Below are 13,944 nucleotides of genomic sequence, written 5' to 3' on the forward strand. Positions count from 1 at the left end.
CCTTTGACCATCTCCGTAAATACCAGCAGGGAAACTTTTTGCATGGTTTCCCAAGTAGCTGCTCACGCTAAAAAAAGAGCGCATACAGACACTGATAAGTGAAATACTGGAGATACGTTAAAGTTCAAGGGGAAATTGTCCTAGAGTAAGATGATTGAGGGTGTGGCAAGCCATATGAATAAAACCTTAACAAAAGACGAAAAGAAGCCCCGAAGTTCCGTTCCATAAAGATCTATATAAGAGGTTGAATACAAGATAAGTATAGAGGCTACCAATGCGGCATTGCTGTCTACCAAATTGTAAAACTACTGACGCTGGAATTATACTGTGACCTACCTAGCCAGTATGTAGATTGTGGAGACTTTTTAACATACCTATATTGAAGGAGATGGTGCGTAATTCGCGATCTCTGAAGAAGAGCTGATAGAAAACCCCTGCACTCCTAAAGGAAGAACAAAAAATATGTCTTGTGACTGACGTGTATTCAGGTCGTACAGACGATCTTTTTGCACCGGGATTGATAGGTTCTTGAATAATTGCTCTGACAAACAAGTGTTATTTTGCAAATTAAAAATGGCACCAAGCTCTCTTGCAAAGTTACGACTTAAAAGCAGTACATAAATAGATACTCACAAAAACATAAGTTTTCGTGTACATTACCAAGGAATGGGTCACGCATGAGCAATCTTAGTTAAGCTTAACAGCGTGTTACGGTAAACGCACAATGCCATTATAGTTATAGTGTGTCTAGCATGTTTTGTTAGCCTCGTGCCTGAAAAAACAACAATAAAAAATGTCCTGCAATTACAAACGCTTAATTTGCACAGTTGAAAAAAAAGAAAGAGCAATTTTTTGGAAAGAAAAACTAACAGCGAAAAAACGAATGCAAAGTCCCAAGGCAAAACCACCATAGTAACCCCTGCGCCTGTCTGGAAACTTCCAAAAATACCAATATCTATAGTGTTAAATGATAAACCACGACGTAATCACGCTGACATATTGATAGTCTAGAATGCTTTATTAATACACTAGACATAAATGACAATGTAAGCTATCCCGGCGATTTCCTGTACTCTACTTCTGTTCAAGCATCTTGATCTAGGCTTTACGATATTGGTGAGCTATTTGATGGACCGACGTTATAATAAAAGTCATAAACTCTATGTCAGAACTCGCAGAAATGTGCGATGTAGTGCATACACCTGCAGAAACTGTGAAATCTATAGAAGGCGACGGTCGACAAGTGCCATGCGTTAAAACCAGTCATACAGGAAGGCAAGGCGTATCTCTCACCGAGGAAGTGCGCGAAAGGCTTTGTAGACAAGGCTCTGGATGAGGCTGTAGACAAGATTTACAATGCCTACGTGCTAAACGAGGAAACATTTAAAGCACCTTCTGCACATGGAGTAAGCATTTATGCGAATGTTACAGAGACTCTCATAACATGGATAACGTGGAAGGTCCAAAGAAAAACTCTATAATCAGGGATTCCCTGCAAACCTTGGGGTACTTGTCTAGTTGGGTATATTTCTCACACTTATAATTTTGGTGGGTAGTACTTTAAATCAGGCACAGTTATCCAAGAAGAAAGAAGATGCAGTGGAGCCTAATTGGTAGGGAGACAAAATGTCTACGCTAGTAGATGAGGAAATCTTGATGTAGTGAACCTATATGGTCCTTATCAAATAATAAGATGAAAAAAATGAGCAAAGCAGAACGCAAGCAAGATACCCCAAAAAATACTATTAGAGTGGAATCGCAAGAACAAGAAAATATTCTGAGCAAATTCTTCATCAAGTGGTCAAGTAAAGAACAAGACCAACACTGTGTAACTCTACAGTGCAAGAGCTCTAGCCGTGCTCTCAACCATTGTTTCTAACGACTTGGAAAAGTCAATCGCCGAGTTATACCGTTGCGTGTTGTGTGGAAAATAAGACAAGTTTTCCCCGAAGAGGGTGGTGTCTATGTCCCTTACTCGGAAGAATAAACACAAAAATATATAATATATAATATGTGATTATAATTATAGAAAATAAAAAAAATTGATATTTCTAATTATGAAATTACAATCTTGGATTCTCTAGAATATCATTCTATTTGCTGAATTGTCTTAACACACAAAAAATCATTCGCCAACTATGACGTCACGGCTATTTAAACAGGATTGTAAAAAAGGCCCAAGTCAGAGAAAAATAGAACTTTTTTTTTAAAAAAAAAGTTATTTATAATAATAAATAAAACATTTCCGATAAAATAAGATGAAATTATTTTTTTTGATTTTTCGTGGGACCACTCCTTTAATGAAATGCCCAAGATTTTAATCTAAAAGAAGTACCATGAAAAATTCAGACCTGGTCTCCTAATGCATCCTCGTTCTCAGGGCATTTTGCCTTTTAAATTAATTTGGATACCCACCTCCCAACCTCAATCCCAGGGGGCTTTTTCTCCCTTTTTGATGTCCTTATATCAAAAAGAGCAAAAAAGCCTTGGGATTAAGGTTGGCCACCTCCGTGTATAACGCCTCAGGGGTCAAAAGACCCTGAGGACGAGAAATGCCCAAGAAGATGCGTAGACGCAGTGCCAGACGTAAGTTGCGCATGCGTTAACTTGGTAATCAAGATGGTGTAGCAAGAATCGGAAATGCGAGCCGGTGCTTGTTAGTTTCTTGTCTTTAGTTTAAAACTTCAGCCAAAACCATACTTGAACTATTGGGAATCCTTAAGTAGATATTTTAGGTAGTGATTGATGTAGAGTTAGCTACTACCCACAGCAATGCTTGACTGATTTAAGCATGAAAAAGCTCTTCTTAGTTTAGTTTAGCTAGGAGGAGCTAAGAAGAAGCTTTTTTTTTAGTACATATTTTCGGATCCTAACTGTTAACATCATCAAATGTTAGGACGAAACAAAAATCTCTTTTTAAATTTTATAAGAGTTTAGTCTTAATATTCAACTACAGTGAAACATTTTCAATGCAGTTGATTTGTGTGGTCATTTCTTCATAAAATACTAAAAATCTGGCAGGCAGTTTTAAGGCTATAATACACCATAAGTTTAAACGGACCGTTTAGTTGGAGGTACTACACCTGTCTACACGTTAAGTTAAAATGTATAAGTTTTTTTAAAAAAAAATTTTTTACAATAAATACCAAATAAAAAACACTTATCTATGGCGCCGTAGATTAGTGGTTATAGCTCTCGTACTCTGTGCGGGAGACCGGGGTTTGATTCCTCTTGACGGCGATTCAACATGGGCGAGTGAATGTTACCATAGCCTCGGGTTAACCCAAGCCATGTGAGGGAAATTGGGAAGATGGCACACTGTGTGGGCCGTTGGATGTTGCCAGGAGTTGTCTAGTAGAGCGCGGGCCCTAATTGGGTCTGCGTCGCTCAAAATGAGCATTAAATACTCTAGGACTCTCCATCTAAGCCATGGCCCCTCCTGGAAATAATAGACAAGGTATATCCCTCGTTATTTGTGAGGCTAGCCATGTAAAATATGCACATCTATCTATCTTTCATTGCGGTTATTGCTAGCTAGCTATAGCAGCAGAAGGGGTAATCGTAGAAAAAAAGAAGGGGACTACTGGTTAGAACCCGAAAATATATGCTCAAATCTTTAGTTTAACAATAGCTCATTAATTATTCTGTTAATTTCAATAGAAAAAACTAGCAAAAGTTGAAAATGTCCAACTTTTAAAAAAACTTATGAAACCGAGAAAAGTTGTACATCTTTGCTGTTTACACGGTAAGTTTTTTTTCTTACATTTAAACGGTCCGTTTAAACTTACTGTGCATTTTAGCCTTTACTTAGCTTAGTGTATAAACTTAAAAATTTGCATGTTTCCCTAAAATTTTGATGTTGAAAACACAAGCTTACAGTTTAAGGTTACAGTGCCGATCGCGAGTAAAGCTACACATTTTCGAGAGTAAGAGTACAAAAATAAAACAGTGAGAGTGCGAGTAATTCACTCCCGAGTACAACGCGAGTACAACTAAAATGATATTACTCGCATTTTTGTTAATCATACTCTCAATGATTAATTATATTTTTACTCGCAAGTGTACTCACATAAGTACAGTTTTTAAAGTCAAAGTAATACGCGCGTGAACACATTTAATTTTTTTGCGAGAGATATTAAATTGTAAACGTTAAAAAAATCAAGTTAAAAAAATTAAACTTTTTTTGCGAGAGATAATAAATTGTAAACTTTAAAAAAATTAGGTTAAAAAAATTAAACTTTTTTTGCGAGAGATATTAAATTGTAAACTTTAAAAAAAATTAAGTTAAAAAAATTAAACTTTTCTTGCGAGAGATATTATATTGTAAACTTTAAAAAAATTAAGTTAAAAAAATTAAACTTTAATTTTAAATAGTGAAAAAGACTGTGTTGTTTAGAAAGTAAAACAAATTTATTGTGGCATAAAAAAACTGAGAGTAAGAGATTACATGTTTTTTTTTAATTTTTTTTTTGCCTATTAATAAAAAGTCTGTGCCCAGAACTATGTTTCAATATCATCAAAAACATTGAGGATAAAAAGAGAAAAAACAAACAACAACAAAAGTATAGTAAAAAATGTATTAGAGTTAAAACATACAAATATGCATGCGTCTTCTTCGATGAAGATAAATGTATTGGTTCTGTCAAAACTAAAGATATTGTAAATAGGGAAGAAAAGTTACTGAGTGTTGACGACAATGTATTTGTGCGATGGGGTAGCGGAAAGAATGTACAAAATCACAAAGCTACAATTTTATTTCTAAACAGTAAGTATAGTTTTGTAAACGACCTAAAGAAAAACAGAGGCTAAGTTAAATTTTTACTGTTAGTAATAATGATTTTTTTCTTTCTTTTTAGATGAATGGTCAAATTGCACACAGTTTGACACAGCTCCTACTATAGAAATTCCGACCGAATTCTGGCCGATAGCCAATGAAGTGAGACAAGGGGCGACATCTTTCAAAAACTTTAGCTATCTGTTGCTGGCTAAATTATTTGACCACAAGGAGCTTGTAGGAAGAAATTGTCGAGGAGTTAAAAAACCTGCGATTGATGGCTACAAACAAGATATTGTTAAAGCTTTTTGTTGGAAGTTTTATCCAACCAACATGGCTGCACCGGGTGCATGGAGGGACTGTCAACGTGCAATTGATGAATTTATACGACGTAGCAACAGAACAAAGAAAAATTATAAATCATGCATGTTGCAGTCATAAAACTCTTTCAGTTAATAACTTTTTTGTAAATATTTTTTTAGATGTAAATATTTTTTATTTTTAGATTTTTTTAAAAAAATATATCATTAAACATTAAACTGTTTTTTTTTATAAAAAAAATCCCTCACGTTATTTTGTTGCTTCGATCTTTAAACATCCCAACAAAAACAAAAAGATAACAAGCTTAGTGACGTCCTGTTTCTACGGCGATATTTTAAAATTATACAGATTGTTGTCTGAGTTATAAAGCAATGTTTGTTGAAAAATATTCAGAAAGCAAAGTCTGCATGTGGCAATTGATCACCATAACTATAATTAGATATCATTCTGACTCTGTGTTTGCGAAAGAACATGCTGGAAGTGATTTCACATAACGAAAGTAGCGAAAGCATTTAAAGAAGAGACACAAAAGTTGAACTTAAAAATTTATTTTTTAATTATAAACTAAATTAAAAAAAAATTAAATGGTGAATTAAAATTAATGTCTTATGTTTTTCTTTAATATAACTCGCGAGTAACATGATATATTTTTTTAAAGATTTACTCGCGGGTAGTTTAATTATTGCGTACTCGCGTTATTAAAAAGATTACTCTCGTTTATTTTACTCGCACTCGCATTGTACTCTCACTCTGAACTATTTTACTCGCATTTATTTGCACTCGTACTCTCAAAGATGTGTAGCTTTACTCGCGATCGGCACTGTAGCTAACACCAATAAGAGGGTGCCGATAAGCTTCAAACGCCTGCATATATAAGGACGAGTTCGGGCGACTTTTCGAATCAAATTTGCGGTTGTCCTCCGAAGGCGCCCTCACTTTCCCAAACTCGCCCAAAGAATTTCTGAAATGCAATTTCTTGTAACACACCATGTTGACGATAGTAGGAAGAAGACATTTAAAAGAAAGGAGTTAGGCCACCCTCAAAAATATAATTGGTTAGCGTCACCCAACCGATTCACTTTGAAAGGCGAAAGTCGAGTCAGGGAGTTGGTAAGTTTGTAAAAAATAAACCAAACAATCCACGAACACAATATCGACACACAACAAAATTCACCATTCACCTTTTGCATTGGCATCTTTGCACGTTATTGAGCAAAGTGGTTTCTTTGTTTTGTCTTTTTCCCACATTGTTTCCAAGGCTCTTGTTAGTGCACCGTAGAATGAATAATTATTTGATGTTGAGTATACGGAAATCAGGTTGAATGTAATGGGTGGCGCGCGAAATGCAGGTGATGAAAGTTGTAGCATTTGCAGTTGTTAAGTTCCACCCAGGTGTAAACAAATTGTGAAGTGGGTTGATTGCGATATATGTAAACTCTGGGCACATTTGGTTTCTGCAGAAAATGGTGAGTGGAAAAATGTGCGACGAAATAGCAGGTTGTGTAAAGAACGTTTCACAACTATTCATAAGACTGATATTTGTTTGTATTCTCGTATTCTTACGATATGGGCATTTTAGTTTTGATGTCGCAATCCATTCTCGTATTCTTACGATATGGGTATTTTAGTTTTGATGTCGCAATCCATGTGTGTTTATTATTAGATAAATTTTCAATCAAAGCATTGCTCTCCTTTTCAGCGGTCCTCTGAATTACGGTTGTTACGTCTGAATGTTATTTCCATAGGGGACTGCGCCACGCTATTTTCCTGCTTCGCATTTATACGGCAATACAATCGAAAACTATGGGAACAACGTTAATTGACAAAAATCTAACTTAAAGCAGAGGCTAAAAATATAATATTTGCGAATATATAGCAGGCTGCAAAATGTAGTATTTTTGTAATTTTTCAGGGAAAATTTTTATCCAACCAACCAACAGACTCAAGTTTGTAACTAGAAATGACGCTAACCAAACATATTTTTAATGGTGGCCTTAATTAAGTTTATGTATGAGTTCAAGTAAATCTTATCATAAACAGTTCTTTTAAGAACTTTGCTACCACATCGTAATTTTATTTTAATTTTTATAGTTTTTTGAATCATTAGTGTCTCTTTTTCTTTTTTGGGGGGCATTGTTCAGGTCTCTGCAGGTTTTTTTGGGTGAATACTTCAATTTTTTTCAAAACGCCGAACTTACCCCCCTTTTTACAGTGTATGCGGCTTCTCTGCACCCTGGTGCACCGTTGTTTAAATACATCTTTCTTTTGTTTATAATGTTCTTATTGAGATTTGCAAAACGGAAGTAAACTGTCATGAATTAAGAAGTCTCTGACCATGCAGAAAAGTGAAATAATCATTTTAAGCGACCAACTTACACTGTGAAGTGAAAATTTCAAGCCTGTTAACCTGGATTAAAGGATAGGTAGCTACTATCCTTTTTCCTCCATTCTTTAAAACAAACTTAAATATAGTGGATCCTAGAGTTGAAGCTAAGGATATCATGTCATAGCCACATGCAGTGTTGCCAGTGAACAGAGAAATTTATAGAAAGAAAGGTGAAATCATGTAATTTATAGGTTTATGTAATGTACAGTATATATACCCTAACGAGCCAGCTAGCTAGCTAGAACTTTTTTGTTGCTAGAGCAGTGGCGCGCTAACTCAATGGTCGCTGGTTCAAATCCCACTCGGTCCAAGTTTTCATTTTCACCAGTATAGATCACCTCCACTTCTGAAAATTATACATATTTTATATATATATAATATAGTACTTATTATATATATATTTTTATATATATATAATAATGAATAGTGAAGTTCTTGGCTTAAAAATTGGTGTATTTTTTTATTTTGATTACAACGAAAGATGGTAAAGTTAGTCCTCATCTATACATTTTTATTTTCATGGCAAGGTGTTTCACCCCCTAACAGTCAACAATGTCCCCCATTTTAGAAGGCTTTGCTTAGCATAGTATTAACTATACCTGTAGGTTGATGATTTTAAAATGGGTAGAAAAGTTGTTATTCTGGCAGGTATTACTAAGGTAATAAAACAAGACCATGTAAATAAGGCAAAAAATTGTGGATAAATCAATTTTTTTTTTATAAACTTAAATTTGGGTTTTTGTTTATTGCATGCATCTAGTTTTATCTGTGGCGCTGTAGTTTAGTGGTAACCACTCTCGTACTTTGTGCGGAAGATCTGGGTTTGATTCCCCTTAGGGGCGTTTTTTACTCCAGGACTCCCCATCAAAGCCATGGCCCTCCTGGAACTAATAGACGGTATCCCTCGATATTTGTGAGGCTAGCGATATTAAATATGCACATCTATCTATCTGCTTTTTGAACTCTGCCGCTAAATCTACCTATTTTTGCGACTTAATTTATTTTGCAAGAAGTCTAACTTTGTTTTTTTTTATGCACTAAGCTGAATAAACAATAACATGTTTATATCCAGACTGCGCATGAACCTGAATTTACTTACTGCTTCTAATTAAGAAAATTTTAATCCTTTCCATCATCACAGCTTGCTGTCTTGTTATCTCATAATCAACCTTAATTAAGGCAGTTGAAACAACATGCTTCGACAATAATCTCTAATTGATATGAAGCCACTTGTTTAAAGAGAAAAAAGGTGTAAATAGACATGGTTGCCCAGTGTCACAGATCCAGATCCTTTTCATGATAGACATGCAAACAAGCGCACGCCTCTATACATATACAGGGATTTTTCAGGTGTGCTATTCATTGCATGTGGAAATCTTTTTTCTGATGTAAGGAAAAGATTTCCAAAATTATCGAAATTATCGAAATTAAGAATGTGAAATATAAAGTCAGAAAAAGATTTAAGAAGGCTTTACAACCCTTTTTTTTAACTTACATCTTTTTATTTTTCAGAAACCTATTTAATGTGGCTGCACTATTTATTTTAAATATTGTTAAAGAGACACAGAGATATATTTTCCATTAAGTAGCATTTTTGTAATTCTATAATTTAGGCGTTATATAAAACCTGTTACGATATTTTAATCTTTTTATAATTGTCTTTTGGAAAATAAAACTAAAATAATTTAAAAAGTTCAAAAACAGAATATTATTTTAAATTATGATTATCATGATCCATAGTTGGAATTGTAATATTAATCTTGTTAGCAGCATTCCATTAAGTTTTTCTGTAATTTCAATTAACGATTTTGGGTTTTGGATACATTGGTTTAAATTGTTGTTTGCACTCACTAAAGAGAAACCCTTTAATTTTAATAATGAACTTTCTTGTTTTTAGAACTGCCATTGTTATTTATTGGCAATATATTCAAAAAGTGTAACCCTTTAAATGTGACCAAACATTTTATATAAATTGCTATTGTCATTTTTTACTTGGATGACATGGGGCCTCCCGGCGGTAAAAAAGGACCTCCAACATATACACCACCTGATATGTCACCACAATATGTTCAACCACAACGTACTTCTACCGCTCAATCTGCACCCCCACCTACTGAACATGATGAATTACCAGCACAAGATTCACAGGATACAGTTGATGGGCGATCAGGAGGTGCTCGGTCTCGTTTAGATGTTAATTTAAGTTATCATAGAAGTACAGTTGATGAAGTTGCTGAAGATACACCCAGCTTGCTTACCCAGTTTATTGTGGACCGAATGGAAAACGATGGAATAGATGTTCCACCTGGTCTTTCTCAAAGACAACATAAAGTCCAAAGGTAAGGCCTTTTAGTTATTTCTAACCTCTTTTCATTAAACATTTTTGTTGTTTATTTGCCATGGACTTGTTGCCATTGTGTATATATGCTGTATCATGTCAAACTTCAGGAGAGACATTCACAGTAGCACATACCCAAAATTATTTGTACTTCAGCACATTTTGCGTTTTGTCAGGATTGTTTTGAAAGATGTTTTCCAACATACCTTAAGGGAATTAATTTTCGCGGGAACTTAATTTCGTGAAGTTTTTTTTTAGGAAATTTCGCGAAAAAAAGGGAATTTAATTTCGCGGATGAACATGTTTTCGAAATTTCGCGGATGAGGCACATTTGGATTTTTCGCAGGAATTAAATTTCGCAGTTTTGACCAAAAACCGCCAAATCTGCGAAATCTAATTCCTGCAAAAATTAATTCCCCTAAGGTAGATAAAATTTGTTTCAGTTTATTATTTAGGAAGCCTATCAGGGGTTTTCAAAAACATGAAGCAAGCTTTAATGTTTCTTACATCCTTGACAAGATGGAAACAACAGTCTAGGTACTAACGCCATTTAGTACAAAATAACTTAACAACGGGTAAATTTTACACCCCCAATATAGTTCCCTTTGCAAAGTCTCACCTACTTCAGGAAAGATTTGTATCAGCCCCTGTAGAATTTTTAATGTTATGAGATGGTAACCAGTGCAACCTACTAAAATAATGCCTTTAGCGCTTGGTGTCAGCAATATATCCAGAGTTTTTTTGGAAGATACCAGATTGCCAAAGAAAAAAGCAGGGGTCTGAGCAACCCTAGACCTGTTCTTACTTAAAAGTAGTACAAAGTACTTGTATGTATATAAAAGTGTCGCTAGGTAGCCATTGCCATTTCAGCCAGAACACTTTCTGGTAATATACCTAAAAAATTCTCTTTATTTTTTTATTTTAGTGAAGTTGCGAAAGTTTTACAAAAAATTGGTGATGATATGTCAAACAATCAAAATCTAAACCATCTAATATCAGAAATACAAGTTACTCCAAATACTGCGTATAAAACTTTTGTAAGTGTCGCTGCCCAAATATTTCAAGATGGAACAATAAATTGGGGCAGGATCGTGACGCTTTTTTACTTTGCATATAAATTGGCACTGCAGTGTGTTAACCAGCTTCCGTTAATCGATTTAATAATTAGTTGGGTGACAAAATATGTTGCTGAGACATTAGCTGGGTGGATTGCAGCCAGAGGTGGATGGGTAAGAACTTTCCACGATTTTCTGATACTATAGTAACTGTCTATAGAATAATTCATAAAAATGTCCTTATTAATGCCATTTTTGGTCTTTTTAATTTGACTTAATTGAGTCTTAAACAACGTTTACAACTTGGGCTCGCAGGGTTTGCATGCCTACTAAAAATGTTATTCCTGCTAAATGATCCTAAAATATCCTAAAATTCTAAACTCTGAGTGGTAAGTGTAATAGTCTTTCAACGTCTCGTAAATGCATAAGCTTTTGTCACATTGTACTTTCAAAATTCCAAAACTTTTTTTTACTTTTCACGCTTCACTTTTGGCAGCCATAAACATTCCATTTTCCTTTCTGCTCAAACATAATAAAGTTAACATTATCCAGCTTGAGAAAATTTACTTTAAATTTCATATTAGCAACTGTCAACTAGATGAATCGTGTAAACGCTGCTTTTTTATGTTTTTACTTAGAACAAATATTAAAGGAGACTAAAAAACAACAAAATAATTGGCAGTGTTAAAATAGACAAACACTCTGTTCTTTCTTATGACTGCTATTTCAAATTCAATGTTTTATTTTAGAATTCCATTCGCGAGTACTTCGGTTCGCCCACTTCACAATTATTAGCTGTATTTTTTGCTGGAATGCTACTAAGTACATTATTCTGGCGTTGGAAAAAGTAATATGGTGAGGTGCAGATCCCAACTAATACTGTTATATATTGTGATATAATATTTGCATTGTTAAACAGTGCTGCTGTCAGCAGATTACTTTGATTTTAAGTGCAGAGAGCCAGTTTTAGGGCTGCTTTAGAAATTATGATGCAAAGACAAATGGCGGAATTACGCCAGGATTTTTTCTACTTGTTTTAAGGTACGCCCTTTGAAACTTGAATAGTCCCCTTCCACAGTAATTTTTATTTAATTTACCAAATTTGATTAATGTGCTTAAGGTTTTATAGAAATTTCAGTAATGATTGAAAGTACTACAAAAACTTCCATCTTTTGTTGTAATGTGTTACCGTTTCTAGTAATCTATCTAGAATCTATTTAGTAATTCAATATATTTTTAAACTAAATTTCATTCCTTAAGACCTTGTGTGTATTTTGCATCTGAGAATAAACACTAAAAAAGTGAGACGTTAACGTTGTTTAAGTTTTTGCTTCAATCAAAATGGATTTTATATTGCAGTCAGATCAACTATTGTAAAGCATCAATTATCTCTTTCATGATAAGTCATGAGAGCCATATCATGTATGTTATTTTATTCATTTTTAATGAAAGTCAGGACAGAAATGAGACTACTGTCTGACTATTGTAAAGTGCGTGAGTTTTTTTATGAGAACCAATTTTTTAACAAATTCTGTGTTGCTTTTTCAAATGCAAATCTCTGTAGCGGAGTAAGTTTTTCCGTATGCAATCGCAGGCTTAAGAAATATGTTACAGTTACAAATAATCCCTTATGGCAAAAAGAGCCTAGAATGTGACATAATTCGAACCTGTTATTTCTGTAAGTGTGTCGATATCTTTTTTTGTCTACTTCATCATTTTAGAATACTTCAAGAGATAAATTGTCGCACGCTTTTTACACTCAATTTTGATGTTTTGAAAAACGTATAATATATTTTTTTTAGTCGCATTCGCCTTTTAGTTCATATACAGTTAAAATTGCCCCGGTCTTCTTTAATTTTATTTTTTTTTCCATTTTCGTCTAGCTTTAAACAATTTTCTGGATCCTTCTTTTATCAAGCTCTTATGCTTTCTGCGATATAATCTAACGAAATGTAATTTCTCCGAATAGGTTTTTATTCTCTATACCTTTCTAACACATTTCTTCGAATTGGCGAATGTGTGGTGTAATTGTTCCAAAATCCTGGTAGTTTATAAATATATTTATTTTGGATAAAATATTTCTATGTCAATTGGTTTTAACATTGTGTTTTTGCATTTTTAAGAAAATAAATTTTTAAGACTCCCGACTTTGTATTATATTGATCAATTTTGGGTTTTTGTCGCTACCCTTTGGTAGCTTTCCTTTCTAAATTTTACTATTATTCCTTTTTTTTATCCAGTTTGTGGTTTCCTTATTCGTGCAAACTTTGTCGGCGATAATCGGTCTTATTTATTTGACAGTATTGTGATAAATTATTACGAAACTTTGACCGCACTATTCGTTTCGCGCATGCAATTTTGTACAATAGTGGTGCGTCTAATAAAATATCGTGAGTTATTTTAAAAACAACGCCCCTGATTGAGAACAAAGAGGTTTAAAAATTAATACCCGTGCGAACAAATCTAAATTTGACTTGTTTTTAATTTTGAAAGGCTTTTTGTTAAAACTTGGAAAAAAGTTAGGAGATCCAACGATTTTCGTTTGACTAAAAACATATTTATGAACATTTTAGAATGTCGAATATTTCCCTATTAGCGCATTCCTTTTGTATAGTGCAAATCTTTTAAATATTCAGTCACAGAGTTTAAATCGTGGATATAAATTAACGGAAATGATTGTAGAATTTCAAAAGGGTCGTAACCGCGAGCGTTAAAAACGCTTTTTCAATTCAAGTGATAAACACTCAGAACTTTTTATCGTTCACTTAAGGATGATACAATGTACTTAGACCCATTATTTTTTTCGTTAGATTAAATTTGAAGTCTTAAACGGTACTACTCTTTGCCTCAGTACGGTACTACCCTTCGTGTCAGTTCCCGATCTTTTAGAATAAGGAGGCTTAAACAGAGGTTTAAATTTTTTAAACCTCCTTGTTTAGACCTTTTCATGCATTGAAGCGGATTGTTATAAATCGAAACTGACATTTTAGAAAGTGCAGCTTACGCAATTTCGACTATTTTTAATTAGCCTTAACCTCTGTCAAAAAGAGTCTGCAGTTTACTGGCCGGG

General features: G+C 34.0%; 1 protein-coding gene across 2 annotated transcripts; it reads left to right on the plus strand.

The window, feature by feature from the left end:
- The first annotated feature begins 3,646 nt into the window (after nt 1-3,646).
- Nucleotides 3,647-13,017, plus strand: LOC130612142 (apoptosis regulator BAX-like). 2 transcript variants are annotated; one of them, XM_057433437.1, is made up of 4 exons: nt 3,647-3,745; nt 9,379-9,820; nt 10,745-11,048; nt 11,624-13,017. In XM_057433437.1, the coding sequence occupies exons 2-4, from the start codon at nt 9,483-9,485 to the stop codon at nt 11,723-11,725; spliced, it is 744 nt and encodes a 247-aa protein (XP_057289420.1). In that variant the 5' UTR covers nt 3,647-3,745; nt 9,379-9,482; the 3' UTR covers nt 11,726-13,017. The 2 variants fall into 2 exon arrangements, with proteins under 2 accessions (XP_057289420.1, XP_057289419.1); XM_057433436.1 differs by lacking the exon at nt 3,647-3,745 and having other exon boundaries at nt 9,057-9,820.
- Nucleotides 13,018-13,944: the final 927 nt, after the last annotated feature.

This window comes from Hydractinia symbiolongicarpus, chromosome 10 (assembly GCF_029227915.1).
Source record: "Hydractinia symbiolongicarpus strain clone_291-10 chromosome 10, HSymV2.1, whole genome shotgun sequence".
Lineage (NCBI taxonomy): Eukaryota > Metazoa > Cnidaria > Hydrozoa > Anthoathecata > Hydractiniidae > Hydractinia > Hydractinia symbiolongicarpus.

What these genes read in the sequence shown, in the direction of transcription:
- LOC130612142 (XM_057433437.1), top strand. Translation starts at nt 9,483, where the DNA reads ATGGGGCCTCCCGGCGGTAAAAAAGGACCTCCAACATATACACCACCT. An exon ending in AGACAACATAAAGTCCAAAG is followed by an intron (nt 9,821 to 10,744) that starts GTAAGGCCTTTT and finishes TTTTTATTTTAG; the next exon opens with TGAAGTTGCGAAAGTTTTAC. An exon ending in TTGCAGCCAGAGGTGGATGG is followed by an intron (nt 11,049 to 11,623) that starts GTAAGAACTTTC and finishes GTTTTATTTTAG; the next exon opens with AATTCCATTCGCGAGTACTT.